The following is a 26,461-nucleotide window of genomic DNA, read 5'->3' as shown; positions in this document are numbered from 1 at the left end:
TTGGACACATGGAGAAGATGGATGAGGAGCGAATGTTGAAGAGGATTTAAAGAGCAGAAGTAAATGGAGAGAGACGAAGAGGAAGGCCGCTATTGACGTGATGGATGGTGTTATGAGTGCACTGCAGGAAGGAGGTCTAAATATAGTTGAAGCTAAAGCTCTTATTGGTGATAGGAATGAGTGGAGAGGTGTTGTGAAAGGGATATTGAACGCGTTCTAAGGGATGGGCTGGGCACCCGTATGATGCTGGAGGGGTAAACCAGTGAAAGCTGTCGGGCCCTGCGGTTGGACAGAAGAGTGTGTTGTGTCACCCTGACCCGGGTGACATGGCCGCTTTCTTGTGTCCCGTTTCATCTGGAGGGACGAAAGACTGACCAACTTGGGTGCCGAGGTGTTTAACTTGTTTGGGTGTTTGGGCATTTGGGTTGGCCATGGTCCAAAATATTTTTGTGTGTGTTTTTTGCTTCTTTTTCCTTTTTTTTTAATTTTCTTTGTTCTTGTATGTGTTTGTCTTGCTGTAAGTCACTCCTCTCGAGGGATATGACCAGGGTAGATAGATAGATAGAATAGAGAAAACAGGTGGAGAGGGACTGGAATAAAGTGGTAAGAAGTTTTAGCTTGACCCGGAATTAAATGAGAAGCATAGATTTAACACTACGTCTAATAATTAGCCTGGTAATAACATAGAAACAAAATAATAACATGATATGTTGTTATTTTAGAGATGCATATCACCACATAGGAGACCCCTGTGCTAGGTCAATTTAATCAAAAGTTATGATTTTTGTAAAGCAATGCAAACCAAATGCTCCCTTCGGCCACTATAGGGCAATGTTTGTACAGCGTGGTGAGTTGGTTCAGGTATGAAAAAAAAAAAAAACGCTCAAATGTCAGAATGAATTAGTTGACACATTTAATGAAAACGACATGACATTCTTTTCCCCATTGGTTGTAAATAAATGTGTTGTGTTTAGAAAAGATCCCTTGTCTTCCATGATTATAATATGTTGCGTAGGTTACTAATGTAGGCTGAATGATAAAATACTGAAAAACAAAGCTAAAAATCTTAAATTGAGATTATTTGACTGATCAGGCCCGCCTTAGAACAGAAGTCTTGATCTGGCTCCAGAGTCAAAATCTCTGGTGTAGAACATTTTTACTTACCCTTGCGCGCTCCTCAAGGTTGCTAAACTGGATGTCACCTATCAATTTAAACTCAGTTGAAGATTCTTTCTCCAGTAAGAACGTGTCACATTTGATCATTTTGCAGTCTTTTTCTGGCGAGCAATACTAAAACAAAGAAAAGTGATCAGCTCGAGTTAACAATTTGTAACTGTAATACTTATTTGTCTTACCTCAGAAATAATTCCTGTAATACTCTTACACCAAGTTTTATTCTGGTGAAAGAAGAACAAATTATGATAATGTCATCATGAGCATGCAGGCAGTTACTGGTTATCAGTGTTACCCGTGACTACCGTTAAAAAGTGAGTTAGAAATAAGTGGATTAAAGTATGATTCGACATTTAAATAAAAGATCAAAAAATTGACAAATCCCTCCTCCTTCTTTTTGACTCCACCCGGCGATGGTGTGATTCACAATGGACGGAAAACCCGATCTAGACGTGTTTTTATAAGGTTTTTTTTTCATTGTTCTATTAAAATTTGATTTGATGCACTAAGAAAACATTGCTCATTGTAACGGATTTTAACATTTAAATCAAATTTGAGATATATTAATATTTGATGTCTCTGTAAATTAATTTTATATTGTTACTTGACTTGCCTATTTTCTGTGTAAATTTACAAATTATTGTAACCAACTAGGGCTAGGAGTAGGTGCCCTTTTCATGTTCCTTGACGCAGAGCTGAAGACGGCTTGAAGTTGTTAAAGTATATTCTTAAAAAACACTGAATATATTTCTTTCCTTGTTGGCCTTTTTCAAAGGTGTTTTTTTTTCCTTTACGGGAAAATTATTTGATCCCTTGGACGATTGGAAATCATGGTGATCTGAGAATCCAAAAAGGACCTGATTCATCACAGAGCTCTGCATCAAAGTCGCGGGAAAAAATGGATTATTCCTTTGATCTTGACTGTGGACTACTGGATTTGAACTAATAGGTTTACAAACCGAAATTTGAGTATATGACCGGTCATTACTCTAAAATAGAAATAAAACTGGGTTAATAAAACTGGTGTTTCCTCTCTTAAACCTAGAACTTTTCCAATAGCTATTCTTCCATCTGCCTAACAGCATAGGTGATCCATACCTGTTGTACAAAAACTTGATAATTTTCCATTTCAAAGTTGTGTTGAAGTTTAGTGGGAAAGAGCAGAGAAACATTTAATGGAAACGACTTCCAGCCCAGGTTGTTCACCTGTCAACACAGAACATTTGTTTATTTGAATCAGCATTTGGAATTTGCTCACATGCACAATCAAAGCTATCAAATTGCTAAAAATAACTTGCACTATGACTGGTGATAATTATATTTACATGCTGTTGTGTGAACATGATCCAAAGTCGACTCGTGTTTAACTCCTCTGGCGAAATGTGTTCCATTTTGAGCTGATGTTTTCCATACAGTGTCTCAACGTGATTTGGTTTAAAAAGGTAATAAATTGTATTGCAAATATGAGAGAAAGATTTGCACTACAAAGGTATAGTGCATGTGTAGACTCATTTTTGCCCAGAGCTACATAGTAGAAAAAACACTTTGAGTGAAAAAGTATTGAAAAGTAAAAAGTAATGACAAAAGAATGCTGAAAAGTATGGAAAAGTAGTGAAAATTAGAGGTAAAGGTACAAAAATTGTCGAAAAGTAGGAAAAAGTATTTGAAAAAAGTGCTGTAAATTATGAAAAGAATGGAAAAGTTTTTAAAATACCCCAAAATACTGAAAAGTACAAAAACCAATGAAACGGTTGAAAAAATACTGAAAAGTATGGAAAAAGTACAAGCACTAGTGGAAAAAAAAACTTTCCAACTGGACTCATTGCATACTCCTAAAATATATCACACCTCAAGTAAGTTTTAATAGCATTAAGCACTTTTTTTTTTTTAAATATATATTTTTTTAAAAACCTACAGGATAAATAATGCTAATAGAAAGGGTTGGAAACCCGACATATTAAAAGAGCCATATTGGACCCCTCCTTTCTTCCTAAACAAACAAACAAAAATTAAAAGCTTTATATGTAACGAAGGCAACCCATACTGTATCTATCTATATTCATTGGAAAATATTTAGAATGTTTGTGTCATGTTTTTCCTCCTACAGAAACCAAATCACCCATTATCGAACATTTTTGGAAAAGTGCCACTAGGGAGCACCAAAGAGTCGCCAGTTACTGTTCTAAGTTACCTTATATACAATGGACATTCTTTTGTGGTTTGTATCCCCTTCTGAGAAGTTCAGATAAGTGGTGGTGTCGTCTTTCCTAAAAAAATAAAAATTTAATTACATAAAAAAAAAAATAACACAAGAACAATTAAAAAAAACTAATGTACATACATTTATCTTAATTATTTTTAGTAGATATACAGCGGCAATGTCCAAATTCCGGCCCGGGGCCAGTTACGGCCTATGATCACATTTTTACTGGCCTGCGGTGTCTGTCCTAAAATTGACAATATGTGGCCCTCCAGTAATTTTGACCGAGGTACAAAATCAGTGTATACAAAAAACAAATAAATAATTTAAAAAATTTAAAAAAATCACCATATGATGGCAGTAGCCGTTTGGTTGCCTTACCCTTGGTTTTCTGTGAAAATCTTAGCCCACACCCTTTCCAACATGGCGAATGTAAATTTAAAAAGGAAAGATGACTGAGGGCCACCACTTCCAGGACAAGTGGAAATTAGAGTACTTTTTCACCAAAATCCATAACAACTGCATCTATGTAATTTGCAGGGAAAAGCTGTAAATGTTGTCTATGCAACCCTTAAGTTAAGATAAGCAGGTCAGCGCCTTGCATGGCTGACGCTGCTATTGGTTTGTTGGTGTGTGCGTAAATGTGTAAATGTGAAATAAATTGTAAAGCGCTTTGGGAGGTATTCCGTGACTTGAAAAGCGGTATATAAATGCAGTCCATTTACCATTTACAGAAAACTAACTGGAAACTAAAATTGTGAAAAGGTGAAGCAACTGGAAGCTGTTTTAACGCCAAGACCATGCAAGTCAAATGAAAATGCTACAAAGGCAGGCTACGAGGTTGCAACGCTGATGGCCAAGCACCGCAAACCTTTCCCGGAAAGTGAATTTATTAAAGACTGTTCAAAGAAGGTCAGGCTGAATGTCGGCCCTCACACAAGTTTGAACAACCCTGATATGCAGTATCGATAAGGACCTTGGGAAATAATCAGTAAAAAATATATTACATTTATTTTGATTAATTTTGGGTCATGCTCATGTCCCATTTCATGCTGTTCTTGAACTGAATATAACAAGGGTTGGTTGAATCAAGAGGGGCTTCTGCCTTAAAAACTGCCAAACAAAAAATCCCAAGCAAATAATATAAGCAAATAAGCCCAGCACAAAATTGACTTCCACCTTCTTTGTTTCGGGTGGTTCACTTTGGAATGGATGGAACGACGGCGTCCCCATTCGGACGGTTCCCGAACGTACTAATTCACCTTGTACCATAATGAAATCTGATAACATGAAGTTTTGAATTTAATTAAAACATCCAAGGCTATGCATTGATAAAATAATGTTCTCACCGAACGTAATTATGTCGATTGGAGGGGCAATTTCAAGCACAGAATATTACGCAAATTTCTCACTTCTTTGGCTTTCTAACAAGTTTAGCAACTTCATCCAATCCTGGTGGTCTCAGATATCTGAGACCACACTCAAAGAGGTATGATCTGGTCAAGCGTCCCTGGTCCACATAAAAAGAGGAGCTGATCGATAGCTCGCCCTCTTCTCCCTGGCTGGTTGGTTGGCCTTGCATTACGGCCACGGCAAACGGCTGTGCGGGCCTGCACTACGGCCTTGAGTTTAGCACGTGGGCCATATGTTGCGACCATCTGGAGCACATGACCAAACCCCTCGCAACAACAAGAAAGAGGACAGTTTCAGATTTAACACAATATTAGCTGGTTCTTGGGAATAAGAAGTGTTTTTCTGTATAAGGGAATCTCCCCAAATCGACTAGCATTATCGCGGGAAACTTTCTTTTTGTGCTAGTAACTTCTAGACTTTCAGCAGTCCAAAACTCCCATAATCTACGGTGTCTTGTCCTTCCCTTTTTTTCCTATAAATAATTCTATGTGTTATTAAATTGTGTGTCCTATTTCAATCGGCCTAGTTCATTGAATCCATTTTCTTGGGATTAGTAATTCATGTGAGAATTCAAAGAACTCAAAGTTATAGCGTAATTTAATTTGTTTTCTGTGTAGGAAATTTTAGCATCCTTCAGAGAAAAAAAAGATATATAACACAAGCAACATCGAGAGGCAAATTTGTTTACTGATTGCAGTAAAGAATATTTCATTTCAATCCTAATGATTTTCAAAATTAAAGCTGGAAAAATCCAGACAAACTGTAGCAACTGTTGCATAAATGACTCAAATATATAAATATAAATACACAAACACAGGAATGGAATTTGAAAGGTAACTTACACTGGCATTATTGCCATTTTGATTTCAAACTGAACTGGAATCATCTTGGTCAGCTGAGACTTGGTGGAGTTGTTATTATCACTGCGGGCAGACAAAATAAAAACGCGGTTAAAAATTATTTCATACAAGTGAAGGCAAAGGAATGACGTCTACCTATTTCCAATGACACTGATTGTGATTGTGTCATTCCACTGATACTCGGTGCTGACGTGGAAAGAGCTTTGGAATGTTGCCTTCAAATGCAGGGGAAAAAAATAACATTATGAGGACATTGTGTCATATTTGACCAGTAGATGTATTGTGTAGCGCAGGGGTGCTCAAACTTTTTTCAGCATGCAAGCTACTCACAAAACAACCAAGTCAAAATGATCTACCCATCTCATCTCATCTCATCAGCGACACCGCTTATCCTCAGTAGGGTCGCGGGGGTGCTGGAGCCCATCCCAGCAATCATCGGGCAGTGGGCAGGGGACACCTTGAACTGGTTGCCAGCCAATCGCAGGGCACACGGGGACAGACAACTCACTCGCTCATTCACACCTAAGGACAATTTGGACCGGCCAATTCACCTGAAATGCATGTTTTTTGGATTGTGGGAGGAAACCAGAGTGCCCGGAGGAAACCCACGCAAGCACCCATTACAAAAAAATGGAGAAATTCAAAATATTAATGAAGCAAGTACCTAAACAATGATAATTATATCATTATGTAGATAATAAAGATGTACTGGTAAAAAGCTAAAAATATAACATTTTTAAAGCATTTACTGTACACCAATTTAGTATTTTGTAATCGTGTTCTTCGACTCGATCGCTGTTTTCCAACTTTTTCTTTCCCTTATCACTAACTTTCTTGGGACCCATTCTTACGGGCAAAAAATATAAATAAAATCAATTGAATTACAACAAAATGAGATGTGGTCCCTCTCAAACACAATTAGGATGGCACCGATGGACCGAACAGGAAGAAGAAATCGAGCAGGGCATGATCCCCAATCGACTGTTAGGAGTGTCATTGCCCCTCCGTTTTTTTCTCCTTCTTAAAATTATTTTACAAAGGCAAAGAACCCTGACCCACTCTTGGGTCCAGACCCACCAGTTGAGAAAGACTGCTTTAAGCCATTTCAGAAGCATATGATTGTGCATCATGTGGGTCAGTGTTGCTTGCATGTGTGTGCGTTTTCACTCGAACTCACGGTTGATCTGCTGCGATACACGGGAAGACTGATACCACAAACGGTTTTGTCAGTTACTCCTTCCAGACCGTCGCAGTTGTGGAGGGTCCGTTTTGTGGCCTGCGTCATGACACAAAAGATTGCTAAGACTCAGTGTTGGAAACAATGTTCCCTCTAATTATTTTTACGGCCTACAAACGTCATTTGTTTTTACAATTCTTTCACAAGATTTCCTTTTTTTTCCTGGTATCTTTTGTCGCATAATACTAACATTTTTGGGGGCTTATTTAGTCGGTTGCACGATACACAACTGTATTTAATAACTTTTTTTTAGTGGAAGTTCAATGTTGGCAACAAGATTGACTTGATATATTTGGAAATTATTTAAATGCAACACAAACTTTTTCTTCTTTTATCCAGTTTTTTTTTTTAATTCCTTTAAAAAAATCTCGTGTTTATTTTTTCCTAGCTGTTAATTTTTTCTTCTTTATTACCTTTTTTATTTGTTACTTGTTCTTTTTTTCTGAATTTTTCCTGCTCTTTTTTTCTCTTTTTCTCTCCTTTTGTTTCTTATTTTCCTCAGCTTTTCACTACTTTTTCGTTTTGGCATTTTATTTATTTTTTGCTCTATTTCCCCCCCTTCTTTTAAGTCATTTTGTGCATAATTTTACATAATATTTAGTCGCGTAGGGATTAAAGAAGCAAAAACAACCTGAAGAGCCGTTTGGGACCCGAAAGAGCCGGTTCTTTTTAGTGAGCCGAGCCAAAGAAGCCGGTTCTCGAAACACTCTACTGACTTTACTCCACTTTGTTCTACTTTGACATTGACTTCAAAATACCGCATTTAGAAAACAGCGTCAGGGGAACCAGTGCATTTTTACCTTCATGCACTGAAACTTTGACTTAATTTTCTTTTTAATTAGCAATTTCGAGCCCTGATTTTTGTGAGCCGACTAGATTTTCTTGTGGCAGAAAAGCTCTGGGTAGTGCGCAATGTCGCACACACGCAGCTCAGAGGGAACATTGGTTGCAATGCAGTTACTTTGTCTAATACAAATAAGCATGTTGTCTCGTGCTAAGGGTATGTGAAGTGTGCAGTCTTCTTGTGCGTAAGGCAGATAAGCGGGACATCCTTGCTCAGCTTTCGACATATTCATTCACCGGCAACACATGAACGTAAACACGGCTCTCATTAAACCTAACGCGGCAGCCATAACACAAAACAATGCGGTGAGAATATCCTAACGTAATATCACGAGTAATATCATGAGCTGTTAAATTCAAAATACTTAGGACAGGGGTGTCAAACAGGTGGCCCCCGGGCCGTATCAGGCCCTGTAAGGGATTTAATCCGGCCCGCAAGACAACGCTGAGGGAAGCGCAAACGAAAAATGAGCTGCAGGTTGAAATATGTACACTTGATGTTGCCAAAGCCAGGTGCCTCTCACAAACGCTGTGCTTATTTCGCTCTCTCTTTTTCTCTTTGTTTCTATTTGTCTCTTTTGACCTTATTTTGCTATCACTTCCTTTTTCCATTTCTCTGTCTTTTCTCTCTCTCTCTCCCTCTCTTGCTTTCCCATTCTCTCTTTCTCCCTTCTCTCTATTTCTCTTTGGATTTGTTTCTTTCTCTCTATTTCCTTCTCCCTCTCTCACTACTTCACTTTTATTTCTCACATTCTCCCTCTCTCACTATTTCACTTTTATATCTTTTCTCTGTCTCTCTTTTCTCTCCCTTTCTCTCTTTTTTTTCCCACCCTCTCTTTCTTTTATTTCTTTCTCTCTCTTTACCTTTCTCTCTAATCTACTATTCTGGCCCCCGAGAGAATCTGTGTTCTATTGTGTTGCCCCCGAGTTAAAATGAGGTTGACACCCCTGATTTAAAATCTCATTTGGGAAAACTAGTGTGTTCCTGCATCTAAAAAAACAACAACAATTTGTTCCGAAACTGCCGCTTTCTTGTCAGCTGTCATAGATAGAGGGGGAGGATTAGAGGTAGGATCTTGGGCCAGGCCTTAAAATGTCAATTATTAAATCGGGCCAGTCAGGCTTCTCTCTCTCGTTTTTTTTCTTTTTCTCACTTTCGTGAAAGATCTTCACAGCATGCACTTTAATTCAAGTAATTATTTAGATGAATAGCATGCTTACGAAACTATGAGTTCAATCAAAATGACTAAATCCAAATAAGTTTTTCTTCCTCTGTGTTGGGGTAAAAGACACGCGGCTTCCTCCTTCCACCTCCCTCATGTCAGACGTCATTTCTGCTTCTTGCAAATAGCTTACAAGCTTTACAAACTTTCTTTCTGCTTTTTGGTCAAATCTTTCACTATTTGCATCTTGTAACCTGCAGAATTTGATTTTATTTTCTGTGCCATTTTGTTCAGTATCACTTTCGTCCGCTGCACGTCACCGAGATGCGCACTTCGGCGCCAAACCGTTCATTTTGGCGCTGCGTTTGCTTGAGGGACTCAGCAAGTTGCATAGTTCAGCTGAAACGCACAGTTCAGCGCTGAAGTACGCACATCAAGAGTAAAGCTTTGTTTTTACTTTGGCAGCAAGTTGAAGCTTGTTTATCAAACGAGTTAATTCGTCAAGCTTGGGCGAGTTTGGGTTTATGTACGCGCGACTCGGGTCGGACGGAATTTTTTTAGGCCCGATATTACCTCTTGGGAGGATGGAGATAGAGGGAGAGAGGGGAGGGAGTGAGAGAGGTAGAAAGTGGGATATGGACTTTATTTTGTTTTACTGTTGACTTTTGTTTTGAACCAAATATTTGAAGTGCAGTTGCAGATTTCTACTTGACAAGTTGTCTCAGGTTGTGAGAGTTTGATTTATTTGTTTTACACTTGAAGTATTTAAATACACTTGATATTGTTGAACTGCTTATTTTTGGTGTGTGAAAATATTTGAAGTACTGTAGCAGATTTCTACTTGACCAGTTGTCTCAGGTTTTTAGAGTTTGATTTATTTGTTTTACACTTGAAGTATTTAAACACACTTGATGTTGTTGAACTGCTTACTCTTGTTGTGTGAAAATATTTGAAGCACAGTCGCGTATGTCTACCTGAGCAGTTGGTTCACTTGAGATTGTAATTTATTCTGTAATGGGAACCTCAATTCATATTGTTTTACGATTGACTTATGTTGTGAAAATTTACTTGAAGTACAGCATGCTTTGTCTACTTGACCAATTTTGTCGGATGTGAGAGTTAGATTTAATTCATTAAATTAATCTTACACCGTTTACTGCTGATTGTTATTGTATTATATTGCCTACCGTTTATTTTTGTTGCATGACAAGCGTAGGATAAGTCACCTGTCTGTTCTTCTCTTCAACTGACTCAAATACTGCTTAGAAAATGTCATATTCTTTGACCTACAACAACTCCTCTTTAAAGTAACGAAAATATTTACTTTTGCGGTTAACTAGTTACTATTACTACAGAGTAGTTAAGTTAATAACTTTTTGGAAGAAGAAGTGAATAAAAGTAACATGCAGAACACTGCTAAGAATATGCTTGTTCTTTTGCTGAACAAGCAAAGAAAAGAACTTCGGCTTGCCTTTGCTTGAGAAAAGCAGATATGTAATACACAATCAATTGCTTGTAGGACCTTTGTGATGATCTGAAACATCTTTGAGAAGGAGATACTCGGTGGGTAGTTCATGGTCAGGCTGGTGTTGTACGAATCGTCACCATGATTGGTTATGGTGATGGACACGGTGAAGTAATTTTCTTCAGCCACGAGTAACGTTGGAGTTCTTATGAAAGCAGTACAAATATGTTTTTATACATAAGGATATGAAGATACTGGTGTGCATGGTATACTTACAAAAATGTGAAGTCCACTTCAATTTCCGCAATACAAGTGTCATTCTTTTTACACTGCCTTTCAAAAGGAACCTACAAGGATAGTTTTTAAGTGCGTCCCAAATTGAAGATGGTGAGTAATACGATTGCTGGTACCTCAATGACAGCTTGTGTTTTGCCGTCCGTGTTCAGGACGCCGGCTGCATACTCGCTGTTCACTTGGGAGAAGTTTAGTTTTATACTGATTGTTGAGAGTGTGTCCGCCACACATTTCTAAGGAACAGAAATACCAACGCCAATGTTAATGTATTTTCAGATCACACACGTAAACAGTGTGTTCAAGGGCTGAGAAATACATTCAGAAATTCAATTAGCATTTACACCTTGTTCATGGCCAAATTCATGCACTTTTCAAGCACTTTCACAGGGCCAATGTTTTTCCAGTACCCTCAAAAGAAGAAATCCAGCGTCGATAAAAAGAACATTTTGGGGGGTGACTTTGGTGATGAAAATAAAGTTGCTATCTTGCTCCCAGCACATACTTTGTGTGATTTTGAGCTGTTCCAATTCATGATCTACGAACGTTTTGTGTCAATGGGCTGCTATAAACTGACATAGATTCTGCCATTCCGCTTTAACAATGCACATGCAGCTTCGCTACATCACACTGTTTACAAACAAGCAAAGGGCTTTAGGTGTTGGGTAATGATATACATGTTACATTTATTGAGTGCAATGAAGATTTTCACTGAGTAGGCTATTGTTCAATGACAGGTCATGCCGTTCCAAATGCAGAATATTTTGACTAGGGAATTTTGATAACAGGACTCTGACTGAGGACGGCAGGCGATGTTTTGAGAACAAGGCCCTGATGATGTAGAAACGTTCTGTGTTGTTTTGAGTTTTCCAGACATCGCGACGCCCAAGGGGGGGGGGGCTTCCTTGGCACGCCCATGGGAGGAGTCGAGACGCCATCTCGCGGGGGGGCGTGGGCCGAGAGAATAAAGCTAGAGGACTTCAGAGAAGGCTACACAGAGACTCGTGGAACGCTAATTCAGCCATATTCGATGGACTTCACTTAATTAATTGCTAATGAAATCAAATCTGCCCCCGTGCGAAAATGCCGGCTACTCTTGTTCATCTTTTCCATCAAGAAACGAGCGCGCATTGTTGGGTGAATGTAGGTTGTGTTTGGTTAATGGAGTCAGATAACTCATTCGAACAATTTGGTAAACGATACATTTTAATATTCAAAACCTAACAATACTTATAGAATAAGCCACATATGGACTCATTTGTATGATTTTGATTACTCCGAAGCAGAGTGAATTTAATCATTACATTTTAGACACTGCTGATCTTTTCCTTTTTCCATCCATCATCTGCGCAGATTAACGTCAGTAGGGTCACAGGGGTGCCGGAGCCCATCCCAGCTATCTTCAAGCAGAAGGCAGGGGACACCCTGAGCTGGTTTCCAACCAGACGCAGGGCACACAGTCAGACAACATAATTGACAATTTGGACCGGCCAATTCACCTGACATGCATGTTTTTGGAATGTGGGAGGAAACCCACTTAAGCAAGGGGAGAACATGAAAACTCCGCACAGGAAGGTTGGTCGCTGGATTTGACCTAAGAACTGCGCCGTGACAGGCTAACCACTCAACTGCCCACCTTCTGCTTTTTGTTTTACTTGTTTTCATTTGCTCTTTTTAGAGGATCTGTGTCTAAATTGGTTAAAATAGGATTGTAAATAGTCTTTTTTTTTTGCATTTTATCATTCATTTACAGCTCTGAATAGATTTCATTTTTTGTTTTTGTTTTGCATTTTCAGGGATTTTGTGTTGTTCAAAGGCCTGAGTTGATGCTCATGAGTAGATGCTAACTGCTACATGCACAGCTGGCAAGGTGTTGGGCCGGCGCATATTAGTTTGGGTTGCTTGATTCCAGGTTAACTCATTGCCATCAGTGCTGTAAGCACAGTGGCTGAAAGCTACATTCTAACAAATTATGCTAACAGCTACATGCTAAAAGCTACATGCTTAATCTTTATGCTGGTGGCTACATGCTAAAAAGTCATGCTATTGGATACATGATAACGAGTTATGCTAATGGATACATGCTAACGGCTACATCCTAACAAGTAATGCTAACGGCAACAATCTAATGGCTAAATGCTAACGAATAACGCTAAAGGCTTGTTGCTACATGCCAATGGCTTATAACAAATTATCTTAGCAGCTACAAGCTAACAGCTACATGCTAACGAATAATGCTAACAGCTACATGCTAACAAATTCTGCCAAAAGCTACATGCTAACAAGTTGTGCTAACGACTACATGCTAACAAGATATGCTAGCAGTAACATGCTAACGAGTTATACTAATGGCTAAATGCTAACAAATTATGTTCACGGCTACTTGCTAACGAGTCATCCAATAGTTAGCATCCACCAATTGGTTCAATATGATGTGGGAGAAAGACTACTTGAGCCACCCCAGGAAACTTCCCTGGGTACCATGGTAATGGGTACCATGGTAACCCATTAAATTGAATGGGCCCCATGCACTCCGGGCAATTCAATTCAATTTGAATGGGCCCTTTCAAAATGTTATTAGACAGCGTAATAACAGTGTAATTACTATGTTATTACTATAGCTTCGATCTTTCTCGACTTTCCCTAAGGCATCCCCTTATTGCTATCGACGCGCCAACAACTACATACTAACAACTTCATTAACAGTAACATTTTAACATCTTTCAGATCCAGCTCCAACTCCCACGATTGCCTAGGGAATTGCCTAGTTTATTGTATATTTCATGTGTTTTTCAGGGATCCACTGCAAAACATGTGAAATTACTAATTATTAAATAATTTGGTGCATATTGTTATTGATGATATATCATTAAATAAATCTGAGGAATTGTTTGGGAGCTCTTCTCAGTGAGCCGAGCCAAAAGAGCCAGTTTGCAAATAGAGCTGTCCTGTTGGGTGCAACCAGTTGGGTGCAATAACGATACACACGACAACGCTATAATGACAAGCCACCAGAGCAAGCGTATAGGCGTAATTTTCGCACACAAAAAAAAATCCTAATTTATTGTGTGGTCTATAGAGTCAGACTGCCAAGAAATATGGCAATGGCAACAATTTCAAGCATTTTCAAGAACTTTGCCAAACATTGAAGTATTTTCCTGACCCTGAAAAAACAACATTTTCAAGGATTTCAAACACCAGTACGAACCCTGATTTGAAAACGTGCAAACTCGTGAAATTGAGGATCAAAATTGAGGAGTTCATTTTAATTTATTTAAAGCTGGTGTGGATTATCATAAAATAGAGGGTAATATTGTGGCAGTAAAAATAATTACAAATGATTTATTTTAGCGCCTCGGGGTCCCGTCGGATGAGCTGGAGGAAGTGGCTGGGATAGGGACGTCTGGGCTTCCCTTTTAACGCTGCTGCCCCCGCGACCCGACCTCGGATAAGCGGAAGACAATGGATGGATGGATGGATTATTTTAGCGTAAACATTTTGCATGCATGTTTGTCAAGCGGTGTAGATTATCTAAAGTCAATTACCGTAATTACCGGACTATAAGCCATACCTTTTGTCACACGAGTTTACCACGCGGCTTATGCAGAGAGATGCAGCGATGCAGGCATTTTTCTAGCAGCCGCCAGGGGCCGTTTGAGCAGAAATGGTGGTGTAGAGATAGACACAAGTCACAACCACTAATAAACACCATTGAAGAGGGAATTGTCACGGTTGCCATGGCGCCCAATTGGTCCCAGCCGTGTGGTGCCAGGTTCTGTCACGGTTGCCACGGCGCCCAATTGGCCCCGCCCATGGACATCGGCTGAAACACGTTGACAGATTGCTCCCTGGGAGTACTTAAACGCAGTCCTTTGGGCCGTTAGTTGTCAGAGCGTCAGCGAAACACCTGTTAAACTCTGTGTGAAATGCCTAGTTCTGTGAATTTGCCTGTGTTTGATCCCGTTTTATTTTCGGCCTGATCTGTTTGATTTTGACCACTATTTTGTTCGGATTGTAATCCACTTCCGCGACCATCGATCCCTGGATCGAGTGTGCCCGCATTCCTCCTCTCCTTGATAAACTGAGTATGTTCTCCATTCTCGTTTCCTGATCTGGTCCGTGACAGAAATTTAACTAATATTAAGATACTCTGTATGTTTTTGTAGTACAATCGTTAGTACGTTTGCCCAACACGGGAAAGAGGAATATGCGCCAATATTTGGGCATTTTCAAACTCTTTTCCTGATAAAGGACATAAAAGGCTTAAATATAATGAATATCGGGCGGCACAGCAGCTCAGGGGTCACTGCGTATGCGGCATAGTTTTGAGGTCATGGTTTAGAATCCAGCTATCAGCCTTTCTGTGCAGAGTTTGCATGTTCTTCCCGTGCTTGTGTGGGTTACCTCCGGGCACTCCGCGTTCCTCCCATGATTCAAAAAACATGCAGGTTAATTGGCTGGTTCAGTTGTCTGTCTCTGTGTAACCAGTTCAGGGTGTCCCCTGCCCACTGCTCCAGCACTCTGAGTTGCAAGAGATAGATAGATACTTTATTCATCCCCGTAGGGAAATTCACAATAATCCACTGCCTTGAAATGGTTCAGTCCATTTGATTCCTTGCACCCCTTTTGTCCCCCTCCCGCGCTCCTCTTTGGCTCGGCTAATGTCACTTGCAGCATAACGGTAGAGTCTGTGGACGCTCCGGTGCATTACGGTAGTAAGTATATTATTATGGAAGCCCAAGAGTGCCATAATTTAACTAAAAAAAAGAATATTCAGTTAATAAAAATGCCCTTAGAACAAACTTACAATTGATAGAAAATAAAATAAAAACCTTTTAGTAGAATATCGTCATTAAAATGTTACCACAATTGAATTTTACATTTTATATCACTTTTAGTTAATTTAAAAAATGAAAGTTTTTGAGCAGCCAGACTCCTTGGGAGCTCAGCACCCCTAAAGCTCTGAACCTAAAATAGCCCCTGGTCCAGACTGATTTGATTTTTAGGCCATATTGCCCAGCCCTGGTATATTACATGAATATACTCCTACTAGCATGAAGATGGGGTGGAGGAAGCATGCTTCTTTATCCGGCATATCGTAGGTGAAAGTCAAATTCCTTGATGTCTTGTCACTTTGGCTAAAGAAGCCTCGGTGCGAATGTCGTTTTGGATCCACATCGAGCATGTAGGAAATGTTAAGTCCCAAGTCCATTGATCCTGGAAAGACAATTCAGAATTCACAGATTTGGACTTTTTCTCCAGAAAGGAAATCCAACCGTCTTGCATAGATGAAAGCGTCGTTGCTAAAGTAAGAACTGACAAGCTACCGAGTGGTGAGGTTCCGTACTACAGGCTACAACGAATCAGATAAGCAGTTCCTTCAAGAATATATTCTGAGCAAACCATAGCTGTGGCAATTCGTTTAGGTCAGGGGTGTCAAAGTCATTTTAGCTGGGGCCCACATGTTCGAAAAAAATCTCACCGGGGGCCGGACTAGTAGGTTTAGGAGAAAGACAGAAAGAAAAAGAGAGAGAGAGAAAAAAAAGAAAAGAGAGGGAAGAAGAGAGATGAAATTGAGAAAGAACGTGGGAGACAAAGTGAGAGTGAAAGAGAGAAGGTAAGAGACAGAAAAAGGGAGAAAGAGTGAGAGAATTAGAGAATTAATGAGTGTATCTTAGAGAGAGAAAGGGAGAAAAAAATCAGAAAGTGAGAAAGAGAGAAAGACAAAAATAATGATAGAAAAGAAAACAACAGAGAAAGAGTGAGCATGGGAAAGAGAAAAAAAGGAGTAAAGAGAAATAGTGAGAAAAAAAGAAAAGTGAGGGAGAGAACAAAGAGAGAAACAGAAAAAGGGAAGAAAGGGTGAGAAAGAGAAAAAAGAGAAATAAATAAAGACAGTTTGAGAGAATAATAAAGAGAAAGAGATGAAAATGATAGAGAGCAAGAAAGAGAAATAGAGAAATAATAGCATTAAAGGGAGAAAGAGAGCAAAGACATGTCTCTTGTCCATCTTTTCACATCAAGAAACGAGCATGCATTGTTAGGAGAATGCAGGTTGTTTTTGGTTAATGGAGTCAGATAACTACCGTAAATTCCGGACTATAAGCCGCTACTTTTTTCCCAAACTGTCAACCCTGCGGCTTATTCAGTGATGCGGCCAATTTATGTAATTTTTCGAACGGCCGCCAGCGGCGCTCGAGTACAAAAGGTAAGATTTAGACTGGTGGAATATATGCGCCGAGGAAGACTGCAACTTCTTGGCTTGACTAGCGGCGAAAAATCTTTCACTAAGACTGGCCGCGTGTGAAAGGCAAGTTTTTCGCCAGTCTGCTAGTGGATCCTGACAGCGTGGGGCAGCATAAAAAAATCCACCATCACCAACGGGTTGCGAAAAGCAGGTCTGCTGCGTGACGGAGAGGAGGGCACAGAATCAGGAGTGGATGGGAGCGTGGGACGACGTCTATATGACAAAGTTTCTTTCCGACACTGAGGAAGACGACTTTGATGGCTTCAGTTCTAAGGAGGAAGATGAGGACGGTTTACCGTGATTTTTACAAGTACGGTATGTTTTTTTTAACGGACCTGTTTACTGTGTTGCGAGCGTGTTGCTAACTGTCACAGGCACCGTTTGGGATGAAAGTTATATTATTATTATTATTATTAAAGCTTTGAAAACTCTCTCGGTGTACCGTCTTTCTTTGTAAATATGTGTAACCATGTATAATATGTATTTGCAACTGTATATTTTTGTAATGTATTTATTTTAGAGACTTACTCTGATATGTTTTCCACGGGCGAATCAAAAAGAAGGGGCGAAAACAACGGGGGCTGACGAGAAGTGGAGTAAAGGTGAGACGTGTTTGTGGACGCAGCGGACAATAGTTGATGTATATTTCCAAAGGTATGGGTGGGAAAAATATATATTTTTTTCATTGGATTACTTTTAACGGGACCCGGACTCTGCAGGTCTGCATCAAACCTTAAGTACCGGTATCATTATCCGTTCATTTTGCCGGCTGTGACTTTTGGACTGTGTACTTTAATGAAGGACATTCAGTTTCAATCGCGGGACTTAAAGTCGGGTTTGGGTTAATTTTGTGTTACATGTTTTAATGTGGGCGCATGCAGCTTATATCCAGGTGCAGCTTGTGTAAGTACAAAATCGGTTTTCCTCTTAAAATGTGGTGGATGCGGCTTATAATCAGGTGCGCTCTATAGACCGGGATTTACGGTAATTCCAACAATTAGGTAAACGGTACATTTTTGATATTTAATTCCTAACAATATCCATCCATCATCTTCACCGCTTATCTTCAGTAGAGTCACAGAGGTGCTTGAGCCCATCCCAGCTGTCTTCAGGCAGTGGGCAGGGGACATTCTGAACTGGTTGCAGGCAAGTCACAGGGCACACAGAGACAGACAACTCTTTCGCTCATTCACACCTAGGGACAATTTGGACCGGCCAATTTACCTGATATGCATGTTTTTGGAATGTGAGAGGAAACCAGAGTACCCAGAGGAAACCCACACAGGCACGGGGAGAACATGCAAATTCCACACAGCCAGGCTGGGGTAGCTGGATTTGAACCCTGAACCTCCGCACCGTGTGACTATGTGCTAATGACCTAGCCGCCATGCCGCCCCAGAAAGCTAATAGAGCCAGATTCATGCAAATTATAGTTGAAGGGGTCATTCTCACCTGGTCTACTCTTTGTTGTTTCAATCATTCCAAAGCAGACAGTTAAGTTAACCATAGATAAAACAACATCTGTGCTTGCAGAGCAGTCAATTTGGTCGATGCTTATCTGCTTTGGTTGAAAGGACAGAACGGCAATAACATTAATGATGGGTCTGGACCTGGAAAACATTGAAAACAAAGAGTTTTGATGAGCTGTCTGATCCTTTTACCAACAGATTCAGAACAAACCTAGGTTTATGTAAATGTAATGTAATGTAAATGCATTTATATAGCGCTTTTCAAGTCAATGAAGACCTCCCAAAGCGCTTTACAACGTGTTTCACACTTGTACACACTAATTAACCGGTAGCAGCGTCAGCCATGCAAGGTAACTACCTGCTATCGGGGGAATTAAGGATTCGGTGTCTTGCCCAGGGACACTTCGACATAAAGCACAGAGGAGCTGGGAATCGAACCTGGGAGCACTTTACCTCCTGAGCCAATGCTCCCCCCATTTAAAAAAAGAAGTACATCCACAGGGTGGGTAGTACTAGTACCAATGTGGTATCAGTGCAGATACCAGACTTATTGTTTGAAAGAGGAAGTGAAAGTAACAGAAACACAAAGACTGCGAAGCACTGTAGAAGCACAGTGTTACGCTCTGTGAAAATTCTTCAATTTGAAGTTGGGTTGGACTATTATTGTCTGAAAGTATGAAACAGATTGTGATGACTTTCTGAACATTGTGAGATTTTGTGCACATTTACGTACTTGTGTGTGACTCGTTGTTAGCTTAGCACGAAATGTTTATGTATAGTCATACCTGTCAACCTGTACGTTTTTGCCATGCGAAATACGTTTATTATGCATTTTAAGACGTGTACGACGTACAAGAAAATTCATACAGAAAAAAGCATATTCGTCAATTATAGTACCATCCGGTATACACCGACTATCACGAAACGACAAATCAATCAAGTAAAACGAGTTTGCCACAGTAGCCTCCATCACGGTATAGTTTTTTTTTTCGTTGCAAACGAAGCAAGCGGTTTGATGCCATTGTGCGTATGCGTCTGCCGCCTGGGGATTTTCCATTATGCATCATTCTGTGGTAGTCGTGTAGTGAAAGGAAGTCCGTCTCTTTTTAGAGAACCGGCTTTTTTGGCTCACCTCATTAAAGAGAGCTGGCTCTCATACGGCTTTGATGCATTATATTAGAAATTATTATGTTGTATAAAGAAGTTAGTATAAAAGGAGAAAATGAAAAAAAAGACAGGTTTGTGGTTATCCCTTTAATGATTATATTACCAACAACAATTTAATGCAGAAAATGAATTAATAATTTGAATAAGAAAATTCTACTTAATTATATTTGCAATTATTTTTTCTTTCTACAGTGAACGTCCAAGCCACTTCATTTTTTAACTTTTTATATAATAAACCTCATTAATGTCGAGGAACTCAGTATCTCACAACAAAATGCTAATTCACAATATATATGATATAACGAAACACATGTACAATATAACAGGTTAAACTACATAAATAAACGTGTTTGAAAAAAATATACATGTGTAAGATTTTTTTGTATTTCTTAAGGGAAAATACGACAGTTTGTAAGGGCATGGAGCCCTGGAGGTTGACAGGTATGTGTATAGTTAGCACACTAACAGCACTTTTTTATACTTTTCTTTCAGTTTTACGACGATATCAGGGTAGTGGTCGAAACCATTGCCTGAATAAACAACATTGAAAATCCAAGAGGTCTTGTTATTCAAGATGTCGTTCACTCTTTGTCTAGTTTGCGCAAATCGGTGAAACTTTAGAGTGAGGGCAGCATAGTTATTTTTTCAGTAACAAGGTAATGTAACTGATCAGTTTTTTTCCGCAGAAACAACGCCGTTAACACTATTGGCGGTCAAAAGCGGTGCGTTACTTTTAATGAATTAAAACGAGGTGTGTTGGCAAGGGCTTTCTTTTCTGTCACTTGCAAATAAACCATAACATACAACCGTAACTTTTGCGGACACACAGCGTATGCTCAATAACAATGTGACATTATGGGTAAAGTAGTTCTTACGTTATTAAGCACATGACATTACATGGGGAAAGGGATTGGGTAGTCACTTTATATCTTTTTACTGTTGTCTTTTGTTGTGAACAAAATATTTGAAGTGCAGTTTCCTATTACTAATTAACCACTGTTTCAGGTTGTTAGTTTGATTTTTCGAGTTTACACTGTAGTGTTTAACACACTTAATATTTTTGAGCAGTTTATTTTTGTTGTGTGAAAATACTTGAAGTACAGTAGCATATATCAACTTAACAAGTTGTCTGACTAGAGAAAGGGATTTATTCTATAAAGTGAACCCCACTTTACATTGTTTCATACCTGTCAACCTGTACGGTTTTGCCGTACAAAGTACGTTTTTTATGCATTTTAAGAAGAGTACGACGTACAAGGAAATCTGGACGGAAAAACGCTTATTTGTCAATGATGGGTACCATCCGGTATACACAGACTATCACGAAACGGCAAATCAATCAAGTCAAAGGAGTTCGCTGCGGAAGCCTCCATCTTGGTAGCGTTTTTTCGTTGCAATCGAAGCGAGCGGTTTGATGCTACTGTGCGCATGCGTCTGCCGCCTGGGGATTTCCCATCATGCATCATTCCCCCCGCCCAAAAAAATATAGTGTACGATTATTTTGTTTTTTGTACGGGAAAATACAACAGTTTGTACGGGCAAGGAGCCGTGGAGGTTGACAGGTATGTTGTTTTACAGTTGACTTTTGTTGTGAACAAAATATTTGAAGTACAGCTTGCTATTACTAATTAATCACTGTTTCAGGATGTGAGAATTTGATTTTTTTATTTTACACTGCAGTGTTAAGCACACTTTATATTGTTGAGCAGTTTACTTTTGTTGTGTGAAAATACACTAGCATATAACTACTTAACAAGCTGTCTGACTAGATAGTGATTTATTCTGTAGAGTGAACCCCACTTTATATTGTTTTACAGTTGACTTTTGTTGTGAACAAAATTCTCAATGTACAAAAGCATATGTCTACTTGACCAGTTGTCTCAGGTTGTGTGAGTTAGGTTTAATTTATGAAATTCACTTTATATTGTTTACGGCTGTGTGGGATAAATATGTTGCTGGTGAGGTGCAATAAATAATACCACACAACAGTCTGTTCTTCTCTATTCAACTGACTCGAATACTGCCCGGAAAATTTCAAATTCTTTGAAATACAAAAACTTATTTTTAAAGTAAAGGAAATATTTACTTTCCCTGGTAACTAGTTACTTTTACTATGAACTACATCCGTTACTAACTCAGTTACTTTTGGAAAAAGTAGTGAGCAACTATAACCAACGTGCCTAACACTGATAAATATTCACTATGGTAACCAATACCAGTATCCGCGGCCTTCAAATAGCCATTTAAGAATCAGGAACCTAAAATTGAAGGATCGGTAAAATGCCAGTGAAACTAAAAGGTTTTTATTTTAAAATATTAGTCCGTTTTTTAAAAAGGGAGTTTTTGTCCAAATGGGACAATAATGGAATTGGGTGTGCTACAGATCAGAAAACTCCAGTTTTGTTTTGCGGATCAGAGTCACAGATCGATAATTTTTCACACAAGAGAACCGGCAGTCTTCCATTATTATATACAAGCATAGTGGCGGATTTTCACATTTAGCGGCTGGTTCTGATCCCTATTAACCGAAAACCCGAGGGATCTTTGTACATACCTTAAGATAACAGCTGCTCCATAGGATCCAACTACAATGTCAGGAAGAGCGTCATCCCCGAGGTCTAGGTGTCCATTGATGGCCTGTCCAAAGAATCTTATCCCATGTTTTATTTGATGTCCCAAAATTCTCTGGATTAAAAAAGAAAGTCCATAATATATGTGTTTAAGGCACTGTGTACTGGTAGCAATAAAAATATCCACACAGTATGGGTCATGGGTGAGCAAACTATATCCTATGAGCTGCATGTGGCCTCCCAAGCTGTTCAATCCAGCCTGCCTAACAAAAATAGTAAATTAAATGATGATGTAGACCACATGTGTCAAACTCCCGGCCTGCGGGCCACGTCCGGCCCGCCGTGTAATCATATCCTGTCCGCAAGACCATTTTACATTATTGTTATTAATGGTTCAAAACTTGAGCCATTGATCCTGTTCAGATACACACAAAGCCAAACCAAAGCAGTACTTTTCAGAATATATAGGGCACGTTTTCACTACAATTTATAGTCAAGGTGTCACACAAAAAAACCCGTTTTGGCTGTATAACGCTAAAGAATCCTTTATATGAAAGCTCACTATATAATCTGTGTTCAGATACTTTTTGATGAATCCACGGAACAAATTGTAAATACGCGAAAACACCGGAAGATAACTTAAAGTTATTTGATTGGGTGAGTGGGAGGGATGGGTGGAGCTATGCAAAAAGTGCAAGCACTCCCTCCCATCTCTCGCCCAACTCAGTCTGCGCCAAAGGTAAGCACATCCCTGTTCTCAGAATGTTGACGTTTTAATAAAATAATTTGTGTAGCATTTTCATATTTCTACTTCTGACAGGAGATATATTAAGGAGAGCAAAATCTTTTGGGATATTGTAAGTATTGTAAGTTTTATTTAATATATAAATTGACATAGGAGCAAAGGAATTTGAATGTTATTTTAATGTTAAGTTGTTTAAGTTTAGTTCTAAGTTGTATAATTTAACAAGATATTTTTATTTACAGCAAAATAATAAATACTGTAAGTGATTTAAGGTTTAAATTTAATATTCTTGTCTGTTTTTATTCATATTTATGTTCCAAAAACATTCAGTTGAAGTGAGTTCACTAAATGTTTATCCTGGTTGGCCCGTGACCTTAAGTGTGTTTTGAATTTTGGCCCCTTGTGCAATTGAGTTTGACATCCCTGATGTAGACGGTGGTAAACAGGTACTAACAATAAACGTTTGTTTTTGTGTGTTGGCAGTCTTGTCCCCTGTGTCCCTTTGTGACCTCCTCCCTCCATTAAAAAATAATGTGTTCATATCTCAAGACTAACATTCATTTTTCTGTACTTATTTTTTATTGTGTATTTAGTATACAGGTCTATTCTGTTTTTAATATTGGACACCTGCTATTTGTACATTACTGGCCACTTTAACCATTTTGCACATTTGCCATTGGAAATATTCTGGTTTTTATTTTTTATATTCATATTTCTGCATACTTTTTTATGCTGTTCATATTCTTAGCTGTTATTCATTATTCTTTGTACTTACTGCTGTAACAAAATAAATTCCCCCATTGTGGGACAAATAAAGGATTATCTAATCTTAACTTATTTTGTTTGTTTTTTTGTTGTCTTGACTGAACTATTTACATCATTGTAACTATCGAGATATTTATTGAATGCCATTTTAAAAAAACACTTTTGAGCCAGCCCCGTTGAATTTCAAGTTTTTCAATATATTTTGTGGTTTATAAAAATATTACCAAATTTTATTGCAATATGTATTCTGTGTAGCACTATTTAGATATTCTATATAACACGCTACAGTGGGCATTTGCACGTCACACTGGGTATTTGTATATTGTATTCTTTTTGCTTTATTATTGTATTGTTTCAGCTCAGGGATGCTGCTGGAAATGTGAATTTCCCTTCGGGGATGGATAAAGTATCTATCTATCTATCTAATGTATTACCCTTCTTTCATTCTATGTGTTTCATAACCAATTTTATCAAATTGATCAATTTATAAAAAAATGAAAAGTAACACATTTTATCAAATTGATCAATTTATAAAAAAATGAAAAGTAACACATACATGTAGATATCTGCATTTATATCTATTCATAAACACATATGAGAAAAATTGGATAGGCTTTCATCATCGTTTTTCTGTTTGTATCAGTGCAGTATCGGATTCAAGACACCGTATGGGGCAGATTACCAGCTACTATGCAAAATTTTTTACCAAGGCCGGCCCGTAACTCAAAAAGTTTGCCTAACCATGGTGCGAGTGCTCTAAAATTTCTACTTTTACAAATTTAATTGCAAGGATGAATCAACTCTCTCGGTTTTTTTATTTTCTTTGAATTGAATCGGGATTTATGCACAAACAATGACAAAAATAATAATGTAAATTCTGGATGACAAGCTGCTACTTTTGTACTACATTTTAAACACTGGGTCTTTAGATACAGTTTAGTTCATTCTTTTTTTTTTTTCGTGGCAGAACTGAAGAAAATGGCGACCTGCTCTTTTACACAAGACATTCACTCTAAATACAAAACCCAGCTGTGACGTCTATATGACATCCTTCGAGAGAAGTTAGTCGACATTTTTGCTAACATTATTCTTACAATACATGTCAGGATCAAACCACAAGGTTTCATGGTACGTACTTTTTTGTTAATATTTACAATGTATTCGCAATATTCAAACTTTTCCACCCGCAAATCAAGTCCTCTATACAGTACATCTGAATTGAAAAGCATTAGAAAATATCCATCACAAACACTACACTTCTCTTTCCATATCATTGGTGTCAATGTCGGGTCGCTGAAGTTTCTTTTAATCCTCTAGAAATGATTAAAAGTGAATGGAATTTGTTCCATTAGTGCAGAAACTGTCCAAGGGGGCAGGTTGAGAGAAAGACTGAAAAAGAACTGGGCCGACAACATTAAGGGATGGCCAACTTTGCCACAACCCAAGAACAGGCCAGGAACCGGCAACAGTGGAAAAAGCTGTCCAGAGTTGCGTCCTCCTTTGGTGCCTGAAGACCCATGCGGTTAAGGGATCCATGAACCTTGATGTGCAACCACCAATGACAACAGAGGTTTCCATCACCCACAACCCCCACCTCCAACGGCAGGACAATAACTTATTGCCTTTTTCACAATTCACTACTCAGTAACACCTTGATGTACATATACAACACAAATCATTTTGAAAAATGTACATATATGTACAATGTCTTTCCTTTGTGTGTGTGTGTGTGTGTGTGTGTGTGTGTGTGTGTGTGTGTGTGTAGAGAGAGAGAGAGAAAGAGAGAGAGCGAAAGAGAGAGAGAGATATATTCTTTTTTATATTATATCCTGTTTAGAACTCCCTCTCTAAATTTGAACTTCCTTTGGAAATGTTAACTTACTTTACAAAGATCTTGAATATTAAAACACAAAAAGGCACATCTCTGTTGCAATCTGGCACTATTCTCTACAATATTACAACTCTAGGGCTGTTGTCTAGAAATATAGGGCTCCCGTTTTATGCGAAAAAGACAACATTCACATTTTCTTTGAGCGAGGTACTAAACATGTGCTCCTCTTTGTAATCGCCACCTTGAAAGTTCACTTTTGATGAGGTGAGCTTTTGCAGCCTGGAATTTACGTTAATAAATAATGATATAGCCAGAGCAAGCTTCTTTACTTACGTGATAATAGTAAGACTTTTAAACAAAAATCAAGAGTCCAATCAATCTCAGTGTTCTTTGTCTCACCTGACTGAAAACACTGCGTATCCCTTGTTGTCTGTCCCCAAAGTAGATGTACACTGCCCCGGCGTTGGCATCCTCAAGAGGGGCCCCAACTGCAACATCTCGCAGCCCATCTCCATTCAAATCTGCAAGACTAGCTATGCTGGTACCAAACCTTCCCATAGACCCTTCGCTTACATTTAATTTCATTTGGAGCAGCATCTGAGGAAAAGAACAACTTAAGCTTATACAGTGCATCCGGAAAGTATTCACAGCGCTTCACTTTTTCCAGATTTTGTTATGTTACAGCCTCATTCCAAATTGTATTAATTTAATCTCTTATCTCAAAATTCTACACAAAATACTCCATTATGACAAAGTGAAAAAGGTTTTGTTTTTTTACATTTTTTGAATTTATTAAAAATAGAAAACTAAGAAATCACATTTACATAAGTATTCACAGCCTTTGCCATGAAGCTCAAAATTGAGCTCAGGTGCATCTTTTTTCCACTGATCATCCTTGAGATCTTTCTACACCTTAATTGGAGTCCACCTGCAGTAAATTCAGTTGATTGGACATGATTTGGAAAGGCACACACCTGTCTATATAAGGTCCCACAGTTGAGTGTGCAAGTAAGAGCACAAAC

At 38.7% G+C, this 26,461-nt stretch overlaps 1 protein-coding gene across 2 annotated transcripts in view; it reads right to left on the bottom strand.

Annotated features, from left to right (window-relative positions):
• LOC148361819 (integrin alpha-M) overlaps positions 1-26,461 on the bottom strand; it is a 61,047-nt gene that overhangs the window by 8,804 nt on the left and 25,782 nt on the right. The window contains exons 14-28 of one of the 2 annotated variants that reach the window (XM_088342621.1): positions 25,839-26,036; positions 22,083-22,213; positions 18,345-18,502; positions 17,950-18,036; positions 15,696-15,862; positions 10,765-10,881; positions 10,631-10,701; positions 10,412-10,559; positions 6,824-6,922; positions 5,782-5,861; positions 5,629-5,709; positions 3,365-3,440; positions 2,272-2,379; positions 1,356-1,397; positions 1,165-1,290 (exon numbers count right to left, since the gene is read on the bottom strand). In XM_088342621.1, coding sequence (XP_088198747.1) covers positions 1,165-1,290; positions 1,356-1,397; positions 2,272-2,379; positions 3,365-3,440; positions 5,629-5,709; positions 5,782-5,861; positions 6,824-6,922; positions 10,412-10,559; positions 10,631-10,701; positions 10,765-10,881; positions 15,696-15,862; positions 17,950-18,036; positions 18,345-18,502; positions 22,083-22,213; positions 25,839-26,036 — 1,689 coding nt within the window. The remainder of the gene's footprint in view (positions 1-1,164; positions 1,291-1,355; positions 1,398-2,271; positions 2,380-3,364; positions 3,441-5,628; positions 5,710-5,781; positions 5,862-6,823; positions 6,923-10,411; positions 10,560-10,630; positions 10,702-10,764; positions 10,882-15,695; positions 15,863-17,949; positions 18,037-18,344; positions 18,503-22,082; positions 22,214-25,838; positions 26,037-26,461) is intronic. The other variant, XM_088342622.1, reaches the window with a different exon arrangement.

This window comes from Urocampus carinirostris, chromosome 8 (genome assembly GCF_059441175.1).
Source record: "Urocampus carinirostris isolate Australia breed hairy pipefish chromosome 8, RoL_Ucar_1.0, whole genome shotgun sequence".
Lineage (NCBI taxonomy): Eukaryota > Metazoa > Chordata > Actinopteri > Syngnathiformes > Syngnathidae > Urocampus > Urocampus carinirostris.
Note: the sequence above shows the minus strand (reverse complement) of the source record. Positions and strands in the feature narration are given on the sequence as shown.